Source organism: Mytilus edulis, chromosome 13, assembly GCF_963676685.1.
Source record: "Mytilus edulis chromosome 13, xbMytEdul2.2, whole genome shotgun sequence".
Taxonomy (NCBI): domain Eukaryota; kingdom Metazoa; phylum Mollusca; class Bivalvia; order Mytilida; family Mytilidae; genus Mytilus; species Mytilus edulis.
In genome coordinates, this window is record NC_092356.1 from 10,626,710 (window position 1) to 10,649,550 (window position 22,841).

Sequence of the window (22,841 nt, forward strand, 5' to 3'; positions counted from 1 at the left end):
CGCTCACATAAAAAAAAAGTTAGAAAGCCAAGCATTGATGACCCAAAACTCCAAAACATTGCGCCAAATACAGCTACGGTTATCTTTGCCAGGGATAAGTTCGAATATTTGTTATTTAAATGCAAACAGTAAGTTAAGTTTATAAAACAATTACCATATAATTGAAATTCATGTCAACTCCGAAGTTCTGACTACTTGGCTGGTGATACCCCCGGGAATCAAACGTGCACCAGCAGTGGCATCAACCAAGTGGTATAAATAGTTATCAAATGTAGCAGGCTTATAATTCAATACGCCATACGAGCGTTTCGTCTACATAAGACTCATCATTGACTCTCAAATCGAAATAGTTAGAAAGCCAAACATTGTATAAATAGTTCAAAGGTACCAGACTACAAATCTTAAATACAAAATAGTTAAAAAATAATCCGTGCAACCAAGTGCGGATCAAGGATTTAAAATTGGTGTGACCACTTTGCAGAATATATGCATTTATCATAAATGTAGCTCCATAAGGAAGGGGTCTAGCACCCAGTCCCATTAAATCCTCCACTGGCTACGGTAAATACATACTATGTATGTAAAAATTCAAGTAATGATTGAGTAGTATTATCATTGATTCATTCATTTGTGTATTCTTTCTGGGTCTATATATTATATAAGTATTATAGTTCGAGAATGAGGTTCTTCATTCATTTGTTTATACAAACGACCAGTATAAAAAAATATGTGTTATGATTAGCAGTTTGACAACCTTCCACTATAGTTTAAATGACACAGATAAAAGAAACTGTAACTCACAGTGCACCCTTCAGCATTGGATAAATCAAAGCAGTTCTGATTAAGACATATTATAATTGAACTACTTAGACCACTCGGGCCCTGATGCTTTAAAATTTTGAGCGTAGTGTTTTATTCATTCGATCCATGCTTAGTTAGACCACTCGGGCCCTGATGCTTTAAAGTTTTGAGCGTAGTGTTTTATTCATTCGATCAATGCCTAGTTTCGTCTACAATTATGCTTCGGGTTGTCTCCATCCAATTCTTATACGATGTAATATCATGTAAATATTGATTTCAAATCTCTTATCCAATCTTATAAAACATGCTATAACATTTATTTTCCTCAAACTAAAAATAAATATGGTGTAGTGTCACTCTTTTTTAATTTGCAATTTCTTGACAAACTTATTAACCAAGCTTTTGAAACATGAAATCATTTCGCTATGCCTTAGTATTGACAAACATATATCAATACACGTTCTTATTAGAATTTAATCTATATTTCATTGTTTGCAATTTTATAATGTATTCAGCTGTTGCATATATTGTGTAATTCATGGGGGAATTGATAAAAACAACTTAATTTACAAAAAAATATCAATACACCCTTTGATCAATTTCAAAGCATGCGCATGTAGTTAGTGTAAATGCATGTAAATATGAAAGTAAAATTAAAACTTTCACATTCAAGCAGGAGGTTCGTGAGGGCCCTTATAAGGTGGTATAAAAACAAAATATTACAAAATCATTTGTTTATATTTTAGCAAAATTCAGGTGGACCTGGGAAGTTTAAACTATAAGTTCATTTAAGTATGTGTAGAGATAAGGGCATATTTATTTCTTCATAAAGCAATTTAATTTTTACACACATATTTGAGTTGGTAATGTTTATGTGTGAATTATTTATAAGATACGCTTTATTAGGGAGCTACCATTTGATTTTTATGGGGGGGGGGGGGGGGGGGGGGGGGGGGGGGCTAGGATGAAATTTGAAAAAAATAGGCAGGACGACAATTTAGGTAAAAAAAGTCAGGATAAACTAAAAAAAAAAAAGGCAGGACCGAACAGAGTGAAAAATAAAAAGGCAGGACAGAGATTACAGCTAAAAAAAATGCAGGACAAAATTTTCATCCTAGCCCCCCCCCCCCCCCCCCCCCATAAAAATCAAATGGTAGCTCCCTTATATGCTTTAAGCTTTATCATAAAGCAAAACAATTTAAAAAAAATCACTGATTTATGTCTGTTCCGTAACATGCGGCATATATTCATTGTGGGAGTCCTTTATATACATGCTCCTGATGCCCTTATCTCAAGGGCGGCCTAAATGTACATGCTTAAGTTTACGCAGCAAATGCGCCTTTCCAGAATGATGTGTTATTATTTGGGCATATCTTATAAGGTTTATTCCTCCAAAACTGAAATCTAGGAAATCATCTTTATCAACGCGAAACCAAATAGTTTATGGCGAACCTCTGACTAAACCAAAAACCTTTTTAAACATGTCGGTATTGATTCTTCTAATCCACATTTTTTTGGAGCTTTTGAATTTGCCATTTGATAAAGGACTTTCCGTTTTATATTGTCTTTGGAGTTTGGTATTTTTGTTATTTTACTTTTTATAAAGTAAGCTCAATGAAACGTAATATATATAATTTATCATCACATATTGATACCTCTTTCATACACAGCCATATAAAAGTGTATTAATATATTGAAAATAACACTTAATTTCCCCACTTGAAATCAATTGAACAGCTGATGAGTATTATATTGGAAACTTGCGGAAACAATTTTTAAAAAAGCTTCCTTATCATTCTCAAAGATAAAAATATCGTTTTTCAATTCATATTTTCAGTAAAAAAATATTATCATTGAGCTTCCAACGGCTTTTATTACCTCGTATAAGTATGATGTTTTGATTTTTAGAATCACACAATAATTTGAGAAAGAAAATGAAAATTTATTTACATATCTCGAAAACATGTTTTCATTTTGAAAGACTAGTTTTGTTTAGTTACATTGTATTACATCATGATGTATATAAACCTCAGCTTACCATGGAAGAAAACAAAGGGATTAAACATTTATATATATATTATTTTTACTTATAACGTAAATAAAGAAAAATTGTTCCCCAGGGATGCTGATATAATTAGTAAATAAGTTTTCGAAAAGAAGCAGCTTTCAAACTAGATGCCTCTAAAGATGTTTGAACAAGTAAAAACTTGCAAGAGCGAAGGGACGAATTAGGAAACTCTCCACATTTAAATAGTCATTCTTCGTTAAGTTTAATGTTGAAATGGCGAATTTTGAAAAATTATCCAAGGTCAAAAATGAATGTTTCAGATTTCCATGATAAGCATCGTATTAAACATTTAGTTACTTAAAGGAAAGGAAACTTTCCCATCAATTTATCCCCACTTAAGAAGATAATTCAATTCCAAATGATGCCCCTTGAATCAAATATACACGCTACTATCAGATAAGCATTAAAACTTCCAGATATACATTTTTTTCTGCGTTCCAGGTTGCTATAAAATAGTTGGATATTCCATGAGCAGTCGGTGCTGTGCTTCGTCTTTGGTCCAGCTGTTCATCTTGGTTAATGATGGAGTGCCCTGAAATTTAACAAAACATCAAAAATAAAAATAAATAAAAAAAACAAGGAAAATTCAATTAAGAAATAGCAAAATCAAAAGCGCTAAACCCCATCATGCGAATGGAAACCAACTGTCATATTCCAGACTTGGTCAGGCATTTCTGTATGTAGAAACGGGAATAAATAATTATTGTACTTTTTTGTACTTTCGTTTTTAAGGGGAGGTAGAATAAGAGGGCTCTAATTTAAATAATATTTCCTATGTTGATTCTTATACCACTTGTGAGTTTAATCAAACATCCGTCGGCTAGCGTACAAATATATAATCCTTGTATATTTGATGAGGTTGTGTTGACATGAATTATCATTGATATGGTCATAATAATAAATTAAATATTTACAAAAACTGTTATTTTTTTTTTTATGAAATACTAAGGCTTTTCTAGCTCACTAATACTAACAGATTACATAAGCTGTATTTGGCAAAACTTTTTTGGAATTTTTGTCCTCAATGATCTTCAACTTCGTAATTTATTTAGTATCGAGTGTCACTGATGAGTCTTTTGTAGACGAAATGCGCGTCTGGCTCCCATACAAAATTTCATTCCTGATATCTATGATGAGTTTATATAAAGGAGCCAAAGGGTCAGTGGCTTATGTTATACATGCATCACCTGTCTTGTGACAATTAAAAATAAAAACAAAATACGAGGTCGACCTATTATTATCGAAGCAACTGAATTAAATAAAAAGGTCAATCTAGAAAGGCATTTTTACAATTAAAAAAGAAACCAACTTGATTTTTCCATACACTTAAGTATACCTAAATCATTTATTTGTATTAATATAAAAAAATAATTCTGTTCTTTGTTGATTTACGACCAATTGTCAATAAAATTATACGTTCTTATGGTACCCACACATTTTTTGTTTTAAACATCAGTCATTCTAAACTGTAATTGTCCATAATTACTTTGTTTGTCTGTAAATTATATATTGACAGTTCCCAACTACTGTTTTTCCGCATCTAATCACTGTAATTGTATAGATCTAGATGAGGTGAAATCAATTTAAGATGACAGAATTAATTGCAGTTACTTCCCTTATCCCACGTTTGAATCGACGATGATTTATAACTTCAAATCTTGTTTTATTCGTTTTAATTGCCTTCAGTTTCGTGAAGAGTCCTTTTTTATTGAATAAAGGGTTTGACGATTGAGATTACTTAAGAATCTTTTTATTTTTTCCAAGCATTCTCTCTACCGCTTTTTTTTTTTTTTTTAATCTTTATTCTGCACTGTTTACGCTCGGTTGTTCTCTTCTGACGCTTCGGTTTCTTCCACCAGTAAAAGCTGACTGTCATGAAAAAGCAAAATAGCTGAAATTTGCGTAATATACCAATCAATCAATCTCATTATATTGTCCTCACACTTATTAATATAAAATTCTAAAGTAAACCCTGCCAAATTGTCATGTGTATATTCAAGACCAACATTTAGTCTGTATCATATTTTAAGAATTAGTTACTTAGTTTATTGTCATTTTCACGTGTTGTATTTTGGAAAATTTGAACAAAACGTTGCTTTCTGAAGATTAAAAAAATAGAGTTGTCTTTCTTGGATCGCTGTTGAAAATAAAATACAAACAAAAATGTCCGCTATTAAACCTGTATATATATAGTTTCGACATTTAAATAAACCAAATGTATTATGCATTATTAATAAAAAAAAAAAAAAAAAAGAAAGAAAAGAAAGAAAGAACAAAAAAACAAAGAATCAATGAATTAAACATAATAAATAAAATATATGTAAGATGTAGGAACTGTGACCCCATGCTTTATAATGTCACTAACAAAAAGATGGATAAAAGTAGCATCTTCTTGAGTTTTAGAATAATTTGTTTTCAAAATTTGATATATTATTTATATATTTTCTTTACATAGACTATCTTTCAAATTTTACTAGGACAATATGTGGCTTTGTTGTTGGTTTTTTCAACTGATCATATTATATAACCATTGTTTAAATTACACATTTTAACGACTTCCAGTGGGTATACATATACTGTCTATTTTAAAACAGTTTTAATCTCATGTACGACATTTACACAAACTAATTTATTGATCCCTATCAATTGCACTGAACAGCTATATGCTGTTTTAGAATGTCTTTGTGTACATCAATGCATTAATAAATCGTTATTCTTTTGTAAACCAACTAATTAATTGTAGTCTGGGTTTTTACAAAGATATAGAATCTTGATTTTCTTCTTAATTAACATGACTTCCGTTATCTGTCTTTTATCCATCATCGATAACATTTAACATTAAAACCGACATAATCAGTGAAGCTCCTATCCATCAGCGTCTTTCAATATTGTTTATTATTCAAACCTCTTATTCTGAAATATGTTTGAAGTAGAAATCAATCCTTGAAATGAACACAAAATAAACACACCTGTAATATCTCACAGGTGTAAGGTATCTGCTAACGTTAATCACTTACCTAGCATGGAACACAATACCAACAGCATTGGCATGAAAGAAGGAGTCTGTAGTAGTTAAAAAGAGTAATTCAATAGAGCTTATTTCATGTCCTTGTGTGTGTATAGTATGCCGAGTCTAAATAAAGCTTATATACTATGCGTAACTTATTTATTAATCAAAGGAGAAATACACTTGCTATTCTTTTCTTGATTACCTCTTCTGTTTAATTTTATGTGAAAACAGAATCGCAACTTTTCGATAGTTACTAGACGTATGTTACCACAACGGACTTATTGAATAAAGGCAACAGTAATATACCGCTGTTCAAACTCATAAATCCATGGACAAAAAACAAAATCGGGGTAACAAACTAAAACTGAGGGAAACGCATTTAATATAAGAGGAGAACAACGACACAACACTACAGTGTAACACACACAGAAACGGACCAAGCATCAGACAAAATCCCACGAGAATATCAAATATAACATCAAAACCAAATACATGAATTTGGGATAGACAAGTACCGTGACACGTCTTATCGCAATGTCAATTTACCCTCAAAAATATGAGAAAACAAACGACGCAACGTTAAATTGTAACACACACAGAAACAAAATATAATATAACAATGGCGATATTTCTGACTTGGTACAGGACATTTTTAAAGGAAAAAATGGTGGGTTGAACCTGGTTTTGTGGCATGCCAAACCTCCCCTTTTATAGCCATGTGAAATATAACATCAAAATGACAACTCAACACCACAGGACTACAATATGAATAAATTGGAGAACACAATTGACAAAGAAACACACGAACAACAGCCAACAAAAGGCAACAAGTTCAAAATTTTAATACGCCAGAAGTGCATTTTGTCCACACAAGATCTAATAGTGACGCCCAGATACAAAAGTTTGAAAGCCGAAACAAGCACGAAGTCGAACAGCATCGAGGACCAAAAAATAAAAAAAGTTGTGCCAAAAACGGCAAGGGTTTTCTGTTAAGTTGCCAGAGCATCCCTATTATTTAGAATAATTTATACTTTTGCAAACAGTAAATTTAACTGTAGAAAGAATAGTAGTCAGTACTTTAGAAAGATGTTTAGTTGAACATTTTGAAGACCCAGCTATATATGTATCGTTCTTTATATGGAGTTTTGTGTAATTTAGGTATCCAGTATAAAGAAGGCAAGTTTTCTTCGTTTTCTCTGATGCTGATACCAGAAGGACAGATTTATGATTTTGTAAAATTTCGTCCTTGGTAAATGATGTTAAAGAATATGTAGGATTACCAGTAGTTTTATCAATTCCAAACTCTGTAGTGAGACATTGCAAATAATGTTTTTTTACATATGAAGACAATATTATTGGAGGCTTTATCTGCTGGAACAACGACATATTTGTCATGCAAAGAGGATAAAGCTGTCTTATATATCTTTAACATGTGCAAGTAAATAAAAAAAATATGTTTAAGAAACAACTTTTGAAGATAATGCAGGTAGTGTGGCAGTGCCTGTTTGAATGCCTTTGTTTTAAGGTCCTTATTGATCTTTTGCTTCCTAACGTTTCTGTGTGTTTATACTATCTTAGCTTACAAATCTTTTGATTTGAGGTTCTTATAAAGTCTAAGACAAAAATGTGATCCGAACGCATAAATTTATAAAGGGTTGATTTCAAGATACACTGGAAATAAAAACTTTTGGAGTTCATATGTTTTTATTATCTCCACTAAAACCAAAAACGTAACCTTGACCAAGAATAAGTGAAATCTTCATACAATAACGGGTTTCATCAAATTTTTAAACACATTTTGTATGAATCATGTAATCTCAGTGAATTATGGCTACTAGGCAAATTGTAGGTTCGGTTGCAAACCACCAGCATAGGCGCGGAATCAGGTTTGGGCTTACCCAGCGCGCGTTGGATTTTGTGTAGTCTTTAGATTTTTAAATCCCTATTGCAATATGATTAAATCCTGTAAGCTTTTATAAAAGTCTTGTGAAAGTTTGAAATTCTAATTTAAATATGAATAAGTTCTGTAAGATTATGTATATGCCATGAGAGATTACAGATTTCTTTTCGAATATGAATACATTCTATTCTATAGTGTATATTGTTTGGGATTTTTTATTTTTCCCATCGGAATATGAATATATATCCTGTTAGATTTTGCATTTTCCTGTTGGATTTTAAATTTTCCCATAGGAATATCAAACAATCTTATTATATTTTGTATATGCGTGTGTGATTATAGTTATTTTCATCAGTAAATGAATATTTTTTGTTTGATATGGTATATTCCTATTTGAATTTTAACATTCTAATCGGTATTTCAATAAATCGTGATCCTTTTCGATTTGCTTATTTTCCTGTTGGATGTTAGAGATTTGTATCGGAATATGAATAAACATGTTTGATCGTAGATAATATTCTAGAAGTTTATGGTTATATCATTCTTGTTACTTGTTATCCAATTACCAAAAAACAGAAATAGATAGACGTCTATAAAACTGGATACAAAACAGGAAAAATAACAACGTTTGTTTAATATGATGTTCGATTTTAATATGTAAAATGGAAGTTTAGTACCATGCGTTTACATCATGCGTATAGAATTCGACATTTTACGCAAAATAAACCCATACATTTTACAATATTACGATACTTTGTACGATCGTTTTACGAGCTGTAGATGTGTGCCTAATGTACGTTAAAACGCATTTGAAACAGAAAAGAACCTTATGAAAAAAAATGTACATTCAGTTAATGTAACATAGTCAACCTATAAGTTTCATTCTTGAACCATGATATTCAATTTATGCGTCTAATGCCTTACGCATACGTTTTACCCATTATATCAAACGATTTACCATGGAATCCGCCACTTTACGTTCATTGTCCATCCGTGAATACAAACGATACCTTTTCCGTACGTGAAACAGGCGTTGTAATTTTACCTGCGTAATCTTTGACAAAACTTCGCTGAAAATAAAGTATAATATGAAAATATACAATATGGTTCAAGAATGTATTCAGTATATATGATACGACATACATATTGACTCCATGTGGAAGGCAGAATAAAAATTGCATTCTCCCTTCGCAAGTTAGTGCATAATACAATTTAAAGTTGGCACATGCAAAATTCGTATGATCAATCGTAAACGGATGTTATGTTGTTAAACTTAAAAGCTTTTTCTTAAATTGTACAGAGCTTTATAAATTCCTGACAAATGATGTAATTAAAACATTCAGTGTTGCATGCAATGTTTAAATGTTATGTTGCAGTTCAAAAATTGTTTTGACAGTGCCTGATGAACAATATAGCAGCATTTTGTTTTTTTCTTCAACCAGCATTTGTTTTATAGTTATAATCAACCAAGCATCATTTTGTTGCAATAATACTTCTATATTTTTACTGGGAGGTGAAGGTAGATTGTTTTACAATTTAAACGAAATTATACATATGTTATTCTAAAAACAACTTCCGAGGATTATGTAAGAGAATATATAGCTGTTATGATAGCTAACTATGTTTTTAAAAAAATAAGAAGAACTATATTACAACTCTGGAGAATTAAATTATAATCCTTGTACCTTTGATAACTATTAACACCAATGGGTCGATGCCACTGCTGGTGGACGTGTCGTCCCCGATGGTATCACCAGCCGAGTAGTCAGCACTTCAGTGTTGACAGGCATATCAATTATTTGGTCATTTTTATGAATTTCCCATTTACAAACTTTGAATTCATCGAAAAACTAAAGATTTTCTTATTCCAGGCATAGATTACCTTAAACTTATTTGGCACAATTTTGGGAAATTTCGGGTCCTCAATGCTCTTCAACTTTGTACTTTTTTGGCTTTTAACTATTTTGATCTGAACATCACAGATGAGTCTTATGTAGACGTCTTGCGTAATAAGTTATAATCCTGGTACCTTTGATAACTTTTAAGAACAGAAGGAACGTTATACTTCTGCATAAGCCTGACTAATGATATGTATTATCCAACGGAACATTTATTTAACAAAGAAAATTCTACCACAAATGTTTAATGCACTTGTGTCATCAAAATGTGGTGCACACTAAATTACCCAATTAGTGCTGGGTTTTTTCAAACTGCGCACCTCATTTTTTAGGTCATTCTGAATAGATAGAAAACCTATAACAGTCTTTCCTCATTATTTAATTTTAATTCCAATCAATAAGGACTAAATCATGAAAAGCGTTGATGACGTCACGGTCACATGGCAAAAACGTGCCTTTGAGCTGATACATGTAGCAACGTGTAACATCCAAAATTAAATAATTGTTAGATCAAACACATTACATCAATGTTACATTTTGTACTACCCAGTTGGTATTTTCCTTTAATTTTTCTATTGAAAACACAGTCTATTATAGTCCATTTCCAAAAAACCTTCTTTTGACTCCGGTCGAAATAATTTTTGACTGGTTACATCCTCTGTAGTAGGATATTCTGGTAATCGGTAAAATAAGAGCAAATGAAAGAAGTAAAAAATAAACCTTAAAATATGTGCAATTCGGGGTGAAATAACTGTATATTTTTGCTATACACAAGAGCAAAATAAAGAAGTAGAAACAAGCTTAAAATATGTGCAATTTTGGGGAAAATAACTGTACATGTTTTGATATACACGATAAAATCAATGTGGACCAATTGTAAGCTTAGTTTAAAAAATCATATACCGGGAGACATGAGTCGGTAATATGAAAATAGTCCATTGGCAAATAAAGTTATTGACAACTGGCCTTAATAAAAACAGACACAAAATGTTTTCACATAACGATAGATAATAAATTTCACACCACAAAGCAACATACCTATGTTTGAACTCATACTTTCTGCCCTTACTTAACATTTATGTGATTCTAAGTTAATTAATACATATTACAGAGGTGATTCCTCATTACAGGCAAACTAGTATTAAAATTTTGAATATTCATTACTTCAAAATCAGCGTTGACTGTAACAATAGTTTGCCTTAGAAGACAAAATTCCTTGTTTTTGTTGTCATTTGATACTTTTTTAGTCCATGATTATAAATTTACAAAGAAAAATCGTTCCTAATGAGACATACTAAACCACATTATCACTCTGAAATTAATATTTCCACATAATTGTGAGAAATTGCGAGATAAAATGACAAGAATTATAATCTTCTGAGGACTTTGGATTTGTGCATTTTAATTTCCAACGTAATCCTCTCAAATCAGTTCCAGTGTCTAATTAATGGAAATTAAGCAAATTCTGTTATTATTATTCAAAATTCCAACATCTGATATCCTTTTCGCATTATTTGTTCCAAGAAAAACATAAATTCACGGATTACATGACAAATCCTTGTTATACTGGTCTCCGTATTTCATATTTATGATGCTATAAATAACTTTAAAAGAGCAATACGTAAACATTTCAACGCATTTCAATTAATATTAAATTACTTGATATCATAAATTTCTTTTAATTTTCGATTGGTAACGCTACAACTTTTATTATTCGAAAGTCTGATTCATTGAATTATATCAGGGTTCAATACTTTATTACAGAACAAGTTAAATCTTCTAAACATGTAAAGGGGAAAGGAGGAAAATTAAAAAAAAAAGATGCGAATAAATGCCAATCGAGATAGAGCTCAAAATGGTGTATTAAGTGTATATTAATGCTTAAAATATGATTATAGAAATAAAATAATCATAGATACCAGGATTGAACTTTTGTACACCAGAAACGCGTTTCATCTACAAAAGAATTATTTAACAATTCTTTAATAACATGTATAGGTTCCATTATTCTATAAAATTTTAAGATTCTGAATAGAAAACTGTATGGGGAATTCAGTCATTTAAACAAAAGTGGTACTATCTTTTTAAGTTTTCAAGTGTGTAAACTTCCTAAAACAACCCCATAATAGTGTGTGCACAATTACAACATGTGTTCAATCTTTTAAAAATTTTATTCAAATAAATCATAACATACAGTAGTATATAATTCTAATAAATAAAATTCAGAAACAAGCATAAATGGTTTTTATTAATAAAGGCTACAGTAGTATACCGCTATACCGCTATTCGATAGTCATAAATTGATTGAGAGAAAAAAACTCCGGGTTTAAACTAAAACTGAGGTAAACACATCAACTATAAGAGGAAACAACGAAACAACAGAAACACTGATGTCTCCTTATCTCTATTGTATTTAAATAAACTGGAATAATTTACGTTGGAAACAATGGGAAGACGTTGCTAACATATAAAACACTTTTTTCACAGTCCGCCCGCTTTACATCATCGTAATATATGCCGGTTTTAAACTTCACCCATCTGTTCAAAGCACACGAAGCATTCCTGTCTTTAAACAAAATTCTTTGATACCCACTGACTTTTCAAATAAACTTACCATTATCACTATTGGACAGGAAAGATTGTTTTTTGCGTTTATGTGAGATATTTTGACCGCTGGATGTTCGTCAACTTAATTTCAAACTATCGGCTTTTTATGATTAATACTTTCATGTCGATGCAAAATCAAATTTTCCTTAGACGACATTTTATAATAATTTGATTTCCCTTGTTCTTTCCCGGCAATTTGTCATCGTTTTGCTGCATTGCTGATCACATCTTTACCAATCAGTTTTCTATGCCATATGCGAACTCTTTTATTGCCAGATCCATTAAAACCAAACATCTCAAAGATCTTGATATAAATATATTGTCATTTATATAATTTCCTTCGACCCTTGAAACAAATTATGCAGTCAAGCCTAACGGCAGAGCATTTATATTCGGAAAACGATTTGACCGTAATCGGTTTGTTATTATACGTTGTATAGTTTTGATGTAAAATCGTTAGTGAAGTGATCTTGATCATTAATCATTGTAACATCTTGTCTTTGTTAAGAGGTTTAGAACAAGACACTAATCTTTAAAATTATTGAGCTTTCTGGTAACTTTGGAATTGGCCTTGCGTTTTGCATCGTCAATATAAAACTTGCATTTATTTGACTATTTTATATTATTTTTGTCAGTATGAATTTGAAATTCTTCTAGAATAGAAATTTTTTGAACATTGGTATATATTACAAAAAGACGAAACATTATGTAATGGGAATAATACATATTAAACATCAAAAATGCACAATTGAAATGCAAATTAATGGAAGACATTTATTCTTGTGTTTGGTTTGCCTCAGGATGACATAAAGGAATGTTTTCCTTGATTTATCATGCATATAAGCAGCAGATATGTTTTCGATGCAAAAATAGGAAAAAAATCTGTGTATTGGCTCTCGACTATTCGCAAAAATTCAGAAAAGACGTTTTGAAAATAAATTACAATGGACCATGGATCTTTTGTTTTAAATTATAAGATGTTCAGATCTTTTAGTAAGAATAATTTGCGAAAACTTTGTTTAATAACTGTTTTCTTAGGTTGTGTAAATTTGCACATCTTAAACATTTGCTAAACATATCTTTACTTTCATAGAATGTTATAAGTACGTAGATTGTTGTAATTACTGTTTGATAGCACCTCAAAAACTAAACTATGCAGCTAGCTACCTCTTACATGTCTTTTTTTAAATTTCAAATATCATTTTACAATGTAAATTTTTTAAGAAATGAATAGTATCTAAATAAATGAAATCATATTGTTTATAGCATCATGGTGAATACATAATATTAGCAATATGAAGTACTGAATAAGTGATACAGCAGCTTCCTTTGAACATTTTTATTACGTTTCAAATATATTGTCCGGTGTTTTATTTAAACGAATTTAAATATTCGATGTCCTGCAATGCCGCTGATTTTTTATGATGACTATACCATGGTTGTCTTAATGTATTGAACTCTCAACATGTTTGATTTTATCTTTTAAAACTTACGTAATTGAATTCACGCTGCGTATCTGGGGATTAACCAAAGTTGTTGAATTGCGTCGATTTTGTTTTTCCAGGTTTAACTTGATCTCTTTCCAAACTTTTCGTTCGTTACACATAATCTCCATATTCTGTTATGTTTGTACCATAATTCCATGGTTTTGATTAAATTGTTATTAAAGTTCTATTAAACAGTTTGTCTTTGACAATCGTGAATGTTTCGGTGATTGCTAGCATTTGGAGCGTATGTTTGATCTGTAGTGAAATTGATTTTTAATATAATTTTAGATATATTTTGCAGATTTTTCCCGTCGATGTGCACTGTTTTGTTCATGATGCGTTCATATTTTCCATACATTCTTGTGATTGATTATATGTCCTCTAATTACGCAAAAACAAGTATCTTCTTTTAAACTGAATTGAATCATGCCATATTGGCTAGTGGATTAGGGTGAGGAATGAAATCTCACAAAACATGTTTAACCCCACTTCATTTATGCGCCTCTTTCAAATCAAGAACCCTTCTTAGTCTGGTGTTGTTTGGTGGTTTTTTTATATATCTTATATCATTTATGGGTTTGCTGTGACGTCCATTTCGCTGTACTACTATACAAGGTGGAAGGACCCACATGAAGCCCACTTCCGGGGATGAAATTTCTTGCTACGTTGAAGATCAATTGGTGGTCATTAGACTGTTTGTGCTGTATGGTCGGATTGTTGTCCCTTTCACGAATATCCGGTTTCAATTTTCAATTTAAATTTATTACGACATACAGTAAATATTCTAGCTATATGATAAAATTATACTAAATTTAAACATAATCATATGATAAACAAACCAACATAATTAATATTTTACTTAAAATAAATTCATATTCATGAAAATATTGCCATTACTTCTAAATATTATTATTTTATTTCTGTATTAGTATGAAACCATATAAGTTGACAGTTCTTTCTCTATAAGGGTCTTATGCAGTTTTTTATCCGAATAACGGCTTACTTCATGAAAGTTCATCATACTACAAAATAAAAGGTACAGAATGAACCCTGATGTAATACCATCAAGATTTTTTTACTTTCATTCATCACTTTTTTTTTCATTGATTGTACATTTTGTGTTACATTAGTTTATGAGTACATGCAAATCAACTTATTTTGTCTTCTCAAATTCTGAACGAGGCACTGTATTGTCTTGTTCAAATATGGAGTGATCTCTGATAGTTTACAAATCTTCATTGTTTCGTCGACAAATTAATTTCTGTGTTCATTTGATGCATTGGACCCGTATCTGTTTTGTTTTTAGAAAAGAACAATTGTAATTCCATTAGTTTCCTTGTAACTAAGCGCCAATCATGATGAATGTTCTAATTATTAACCTCGCTGACTGGTAATTCTGTCAATTTATAATAGAATTATAGCTATAAAAAGATACAGGACAAAATTAAATTCTGAACTAATGCAACAACATAAAAATACATCTTAATCACAGAAATTTCTAATATTGCACCGAGAGAAGCGTTACAGAAGTTTCTTTGTTTGAAGTTTTATCACTATTTAAATAAATTAAGATAACATATTACAGCATTTTAAATTAGATTTTTTACTGTATGTGTAAAATGGAAAGAATGAACACCTGACAACCGAGGAATTTTCATTTGCTTCTGTACAGATCTGTACAAAATCATCAAACTTACAAGGATTTTTATTGGGTACTCCAGATGTGCGTTTCAAACCAGATTTTTAACCATTTTTGTCCGACGAAGTCAGGAATATTACAGTTTGTTTTTAAATTCGATCCGTTGGTTGATACGGTCACGTGTGATTTTGTCAGTTTGGTTGAATTTTCCCCTTTTTCATTTTTTTCTCGTCCACAGAACACACAACATACAGTGTAGCGATAATCAAACTACAGCTAGGAGGAAAACCATACATAAAGTTGAAAAGCAATGACAACCAAAATTCCGAAAAGTTATGCCTTTTATGATAGATATACGAAGATGTGGTATGAATGCCAATGAGACAACGCCCCATCCAAGTCACAATATGTAAAAGTAAGAAATTTTAGGTCAAAGTACGGTCTTCAACACCACGCCTTGGCTCACACCTTACGGCAAGCTATAAAGGACTCCAAACAATGACTAGTTTATAACCATTTAACAGGAAAGCCAATTGTATAATCTATAATCGAAAAACGAGAAACACTTATGAACCACATCAACAAAGACAAAAACTGAACATCAGGTTTCTTACTTAGGATATGTGCTAACAAATGCAGCAGGTGTAAACGTTAACTCAATCAAAAGACATATTAACAAAATCAAGTGAACATACAATGAACGAATGATCTATGACACACTGTAAAATATTGTTTGTTTCCCCTCCCCCGACCGAACCGGTAAAATCACCTCGACTCGAAAAAAATTTATTGGCAATTCTTGTCCAAAATTAGTTTTTTGCTATGTTGGTTTTTGGTGACATCTTTCCGATGCCGTAGTTAATGAACGTTGGTTTTTTTTTGTGATATCTTTCGGTGCTGTAGTCAATATGCGTTTTAAATCCAGGCATTTTTGCATTGAAGCGTCTATATGATTCGGAATCAAGGAAACGAACAATGCCTTGCCACATCGTGCTTAGAAATCAACTACTTTGTCTTTGAACAGGTTGTGCACAAGTCAGGAAATGTGGGATACGTGTACTATTCCCTGCTTTCAGGGAGCCTCCCTGATTTCTGATGTATAAAAAAAAATTTATGGCATGAAATTTACAAAAGGGCACGTTTTAGCGTTATAATTGCATCAGTTGAATTTGAAAATACTAAAAGTATTCTACGAACAACAAAACATGAATAAGTGAAGACTTGTTTTTTCTAGAACATACAAATCTTTTATTTAGGAATCAATTGACCAAGCTGCATGATCCAGGTGTAACTGAACATAATCGAATTATGTTCACGTCTATTGAAAAATTTTAATTCCCAAGTGATTAACATATTTTTTGTCATCTCATAAATTATGATCAAGGTATGAATTGGTGAACAAAGGAATTATTTTGTTGTGAGTTATGCATCAAATTAGACTCGAAATAAGCTTGATTTTTAACTAATAAAACAATTGCTATCATTAAACATTGTTATCACATTTAGAATGTGCACTTGTGTAGATTTCATATTATAAAATGAATAGGAAAAAAAGAGGTCCCTGTATATACTGTTATAACACAAGAAAACTGGGGTGTATACTAAATACAGGGAATATATATCCCACTTTTCTTGACTTGAGCCTTACCTACCTACCCATACCCTGACAAACGCAGTCAGGGGAGGGGAAAGACAGATAGTTTTAATGTTGGCCTGAGATGTAAAACAATACGGAAAATAAAGTAACGTACACAGGTAAATACAAATATATGTGTTGTGAGGATGTTTGCTTCGGTTATAACAGATTAAGCTTTTAAAATAATTCAACATTTTAATAGTACTTAATTTATAGAAAAGTATGAAACCAATGCTATTCAATGTCGATACAAAAGTGCTGACTACTGGGTTGGCGATACTTTGTGGGGACGTCAATTGCTGACTACTGGGTTGGTGATACCTTGTGGGGACGTCATGTGCAGACTACTGGGTTGGTGTTACTTTGTGGGGACGTCAATTGCTGACTACTGCGTTGGTAATACTTTGTGGGCGGGGACGTCGTGTTAAATTGTCGTGGCATCAGTCCAGCGTTTGTAAGAACTCACCCAAGATACCAGGTGAAAGGCTTTTTATGCCCCACCTACGATAGTAGAAGGTCATTATGTTTTCTGGTCTGTGCCTCCGTTCGTCCGTCCGGTTAAAGTTTTTGGTCGAGGTAATTTTTGATGAAGCTGAAGTGCAATCAACTTGAAACTTAATACACATGTTCCCCATGATATGATCTTTCTAATTTTAATGCCACATTATAGTTTTGACCCAAATTTCATGGTCCACTGAACATAGAAAATGATAGTGCAAAGTTCAGGTTAAAGTTTTTGGTCAAGGTAGTTTTTGATGAAGTAAAAGTTACATCAACTTGAAACTTAGTACACATGTTCCCTATGATATGATCTTTCTAATTTTAATTCCAAATTAAAGTTTTGACCCCAATTTCACGGTACACTGAACATAGAAAATGATAGTGGGAGTGGGGCATCCGTGTACTATAGACACATTCTTGTTTTTAGTATTTCGTGAAAATGACTTGATTTTGAATATGAGTATTACTTTTTTTAGACAAATACTGTTAGCCAAACTGACAGTAACCTTTTAAATTTATGATGTTGTTGTGTCTGTATTTTTGTATTTCATTGAAAAATGGATGAATTGATTGATGGCGTAAAATTACAATCTATAAATAGCTTACATTATTGTATAAAAAGAAAACATAATTATTGGATGCAGTTCTATATATAAAGTGAGAAAACAAATGGCAATGATGAAGATTATGGATGAGTAGTTGATGACTTTGAACGGAAATGAATCTGTAATGATGATTTCACTTCGAACATTACACAATGTCGCACTCGACTACCGATATGTGGGTTTCATATTCATGTAAATGATGTTTTATTTTTATTATGCTTTCCATAGGAAGTGGTTTTGTCAGCTTCTTTTCGACTTTCGATTTCATCCACTTGTATCTTTTTTTTCCTTTTCGCCGCATTATTAATGATAGCCTATGACAATTCAAATCAAAATACATTTTGTAATGCATTAAATTACCATTCTCAATCAAAAGATACTTTTCAAGTCCGACATAGTTAATGGTCAAATAAAGTTGAAAGGCAATGAACCCCCAAACTTCCTAAAGTCTTTGCCAAATACAACTTAGTTTTTTTGTATCTAAAATTCAAAAAATGATAATTCATGTCAACACATGCACAGAGAAGCAGACTACTGGACTTGTTGATATTCGTTTCTCTTATTGCACATTTTCTTATGACAATGTTTCTTTGTATTGCTGAATGATTTTTCGGGGTTTTTTTTTTTTTTTGTCTGTTTTTTTTAACCGTGTAGCTTTGTTTTCAGTCTGTGTTATGGCTTCCTGGTCTGTTTTCCTTTGACCATAATATCTTCTTATCTGTTCAATGTATTATAGAATAAATGAAATAAGATTAAGTTCGCTGATGTTCATCACTTTATATACATTCAGATTATACATAAACAAGTTTTATATAAAAGGATAAAAAAAACCTATTATTATCCTTTATAGAAAAATGGTTATTATTTAATGTAAATTTATTACATTAACAATGATGATTGTATATTTACGCAATACCATGACTATACAAATAATCATTACTTTTCAATATTAATATACATACAACAATTATGCCAATATAAGTTGGAGAAAAAAATGACAAAATATTATAATCAATATTCAGAAAGGTTTCCATATAAACGAAGCACCTGTTACGTTCGTAATTTGTTCTTTATTTAAAACGAGGTAACAGTTGCCTAGTTAGTCAAAGGATTAAACAAACATTACAGTAACTGTGAAATCGATGCGTAAGTAATGATAATAAAATATGTATGTTTCCTCGCTCAGGAAATGTACATCGCAAAATGTAGAGGCGAATGAGAACATAACATGCTTTCTAGCAAATAATGAAGAATCTAAAGGAACTTAATGACCTTGCATTTCATTTTAAAGAAATTGGTTAAGAACTTCGGTACTTGCATGAAAAAAAAAACAAGTATTGAAAGTTTGTCAGTACTTCTTTTCTTTGAAGATACTAAAAACTGTCGAAATGCACATTTTAAGTTTGCCTAGAAACACTTTTGGAATCGCATAACCTTTGATGACGATAGCATAGTTTAGTAATTTGAACTGTGACTAAAATATATATACCAATGAATATAGGGATTAAAGGAAAATTATTTGTGAACATGGTGAAGTATAAGAGAAATGTTATATTCAGAAAAATTAATAATATAACGGAAAAGCTGGAGACGACATTTGTCAACATGTTGTCTTGGGTTTCATTTTTCTAAAAAAAAAATCGAACAATATCAGACTTTTCCTTTTAAAAAGTTGCAGGTTACTTCTGATCGGATATTAAGAATCAAAATTGAGATCCTTATTCTTTATCTAGAACTAAACAGTAGAAAGTGTCAAAATAATTCGTAAAAAATACAACCAAATATGAAACTTTAACATTTGATTTCCTGGTCATAGCTTTGAACATTAGATATATTTTCTTTAAGCTACAAAATGAACATTTAACAGCATATCATAATCCCTAGAGTATTTGACTGCGAAAGACAAAAACCAATAGAAGGTTAGCTCTGTATAAATACTTTCTATTTAAAAACGTCACATAATAAATAACTAGGTGAGCGATTTACAACGGTTGAATTTTCTTCCTCAGTGTTGATAATTTTCAATGCTACAAGCCATGATGTAAATATCAGTAATGAAATTGACATTTTTACCGCATAAATCGGGAAAACATACAAAGTAATTAAGCTTAATACTTGCCATACAAATTAACGACTCAGTGGATGTGTGCTTTGCATTCTGCCTACATTACCACCCCGTCGTGCTCTAATTGAACCTTTGATTCACCAGAATAATCAAATTATCAAAGAGATTCTTTGTTTATGTAGATTTCTTATATATGTATCAATGTTTGGTTCAGTTAATCATCTGACATACGAAGTTCATAAATGATTGCATAAAGCTCACTCGAGGATGGAAAAGATGTTGTCTGTTTATTTCATCTTTTAAATTTAATTGTTAAACGTCTAGCTGGCTGGGTCGTTTTTGTTCGGTGGCAGTTGTGGATTTTCTTTAACTTTGATAATTGGATCGTTAGTTAAAATTTCTAATTTTACATTTTATATGATTTGTCTTTATCATCTGAATAATTACTATTCAGCTACGTGGATTTAGTAAACACGAATGTAATTGTATTTGATATAAGTGAACAGCATTAATATTCACTGAAATTTTCAAATGTTTCAATCTACCATTCAATGGTACTTAGGATACAATCATATACAGATAGATTATCAACGAATCGTTACATAAATGTTGATCACGGTTGATTAATCAAAGAATAGATTAATCAGCAAAGATTTGAGGTACCATATTGTAAGTAACACATGTGATGTATGAAATTGATCGGTGATCTATAGCAGTCACCTGTATATAATGGTATTATAAAAATGTCGGATATCTTGTATGTTTACCGTATCGACAACTAACAATTTAAATCTGCATTCCTCTGGTGGCAGCAAATTGGCAGTTGTATTCAAATACTGAATATTTTGACGGATATTTATCAAAATAAGTTACGAAACGAATGATAAATCTGCAATCGTTTAGAGATTTATTACAGTGAAATAAATGCAAACGAGGTTTACTGCAATATACATTTGAAATTATTTTTCTGAAAGTGACGTTGAACATAAATTGATGTAAGTTTCGACAATAGGTCTGAGGTTAATTGAAGATACATCTGTGAATTTTGAAAACAGTTTTTAACTACAGAAAGTATATCAGCAAATTTTGTTTTGATTCCTAGCTGCAATTAATCAAACGTGTCTTTGACGAATACGGAACTATGCTTCTATTGAATTATCGATGTCTTTTACCTGTGAAAATGACAGTAATCTGAAACTGACACCACTATGATATGAAATCCATCATAATTTACATCTAAAAGGAAGAGCAGTTATAAAAACGCTTGAATAATTTTCAAAACTTGATTGTAAATTGTTCGATTTGCAAAATAAGCAATTAATTTTACTGCTTTGTTTGATAATGATAACAGTATCAAACTAACGCATCTAAATGTAGGAAATATTTTATGGAAATAATTATACCTAATTATTTGTTCAAAGAAAACACAAACATAAAAGTAATTGTGCAATTTGTCGTCATGCAAAGGTGTTTAGAGGACTTATGAAAATTTAATGTCGATAGCAAATTTCAATTAATAATTATCTTCGAAAACAAAGTGCGGATTTTTTCATGCTTCACTTCAGGTGTGGTGCAATTTGCTGAAAGGTTTCAACTGTAATTGAAGATTTTGTGCATCTTTTTTAAATCGGCAAGTGAACAAAAATCGATTGCTATTGAGCAACAACAAATTCATGGGAACTCATATACACATCAGGAAAGAAATAATTACAAATATATGATTTTTCTGACATTTATTCTAGGAATAATTATTACGAAAAGAGAAGGCATCTTTTAATTAAAATCAATTGTACTGTTTACAAAAGGTGGACTGTTCTTTTCATGTGCATTTTCTGAGAAAACCTGAACTGATCATTTCAATCAGCAGTGCTAGAAACAAATTAAAACGAAAAACAGAGAAATAAGCCATAAGCTAAGATTTCTCATTAGTTTTTCTATCATTGAATATCATTTTACGGAATAATCATTTAATGAATAGCTAACGGATATTGGATAATAAGACCGATCAATTCCGCTCGAAACAAATGAGACGGACCTTTATTTAATATGACATATTTGTATAGCATGAGAATAAGTTTGTCATAAAACGTTTGTTTGACAAGGAATATCTTGTTCTCTGGTGATTTCTATGTATATGTAGATTACGATATTATTAGTTTGCTTGGAAATCGATTTGTAAGGACATCGAATTGAAGACCACGTAATTTAGTATTGTGATGTTCAACGTTCGACTTCCTCTTTTTATAAATTAGATTAAATCTCCCCAATCAACTATTTCGCCTGATAAACAATGACAGTGATTTTCGGAATGCATCGACCCCAAGAAATCAAAGTTGTATGAACGTTTTTTATTACGTTGCTTCAGCACTCAGCACTGATTGAAGTTTGTGACAAGTATTTATTGCCAATCTAAAGGTACCTTGGCCGAGTGGCGATTAATCGTTCTATAATAGACTGTAAATTTATCTACTTAATTCGGGATGATTTCATGTGATTGATTTGTGTTGTGGGAATTGTGACAAAATTCAGAAGAAATGGCTGCTGCCATCCTTAAAATAATTGAAAAGGTAGGAGATATATATTTTCGTAAAATCTAAAAGATTCATGTTTGCAATTGACATTAC

The 22,841-nt window shown here is 31.2% G+C and overlaps 1 protein-coding gene across 3 annotated transcripts in view; it reads left to right on the forward strand.

The window, feature by feature from the left end:
* LOC139501146 (uncharacterized) overlaps positions 1-22,841 on the forward strand; it is a 142,718-nt gene that overhangs the window by 28,893 nt on the left and 90,984 nt on the right. The window contains exon 1 of one of the 3 annotated variants that reach the window (XM_071290137.1): positions 20,466-22,784. The exons of the other annotated variants lie outside the window; for them this stretch is intronic. Within the exon in view, the coding sequence (XP_071146238.1) occupies positions 22,752-22,784 (33 nt within the window). The 5' untranslated portion in view covers positions 20,466-22,751. Of the gene's footprint in view, positions 1-20,465; positions 22,785-22,841 lie in introns of those variants that run through there. 3 annotated transcript variants of the gene reach the window in all.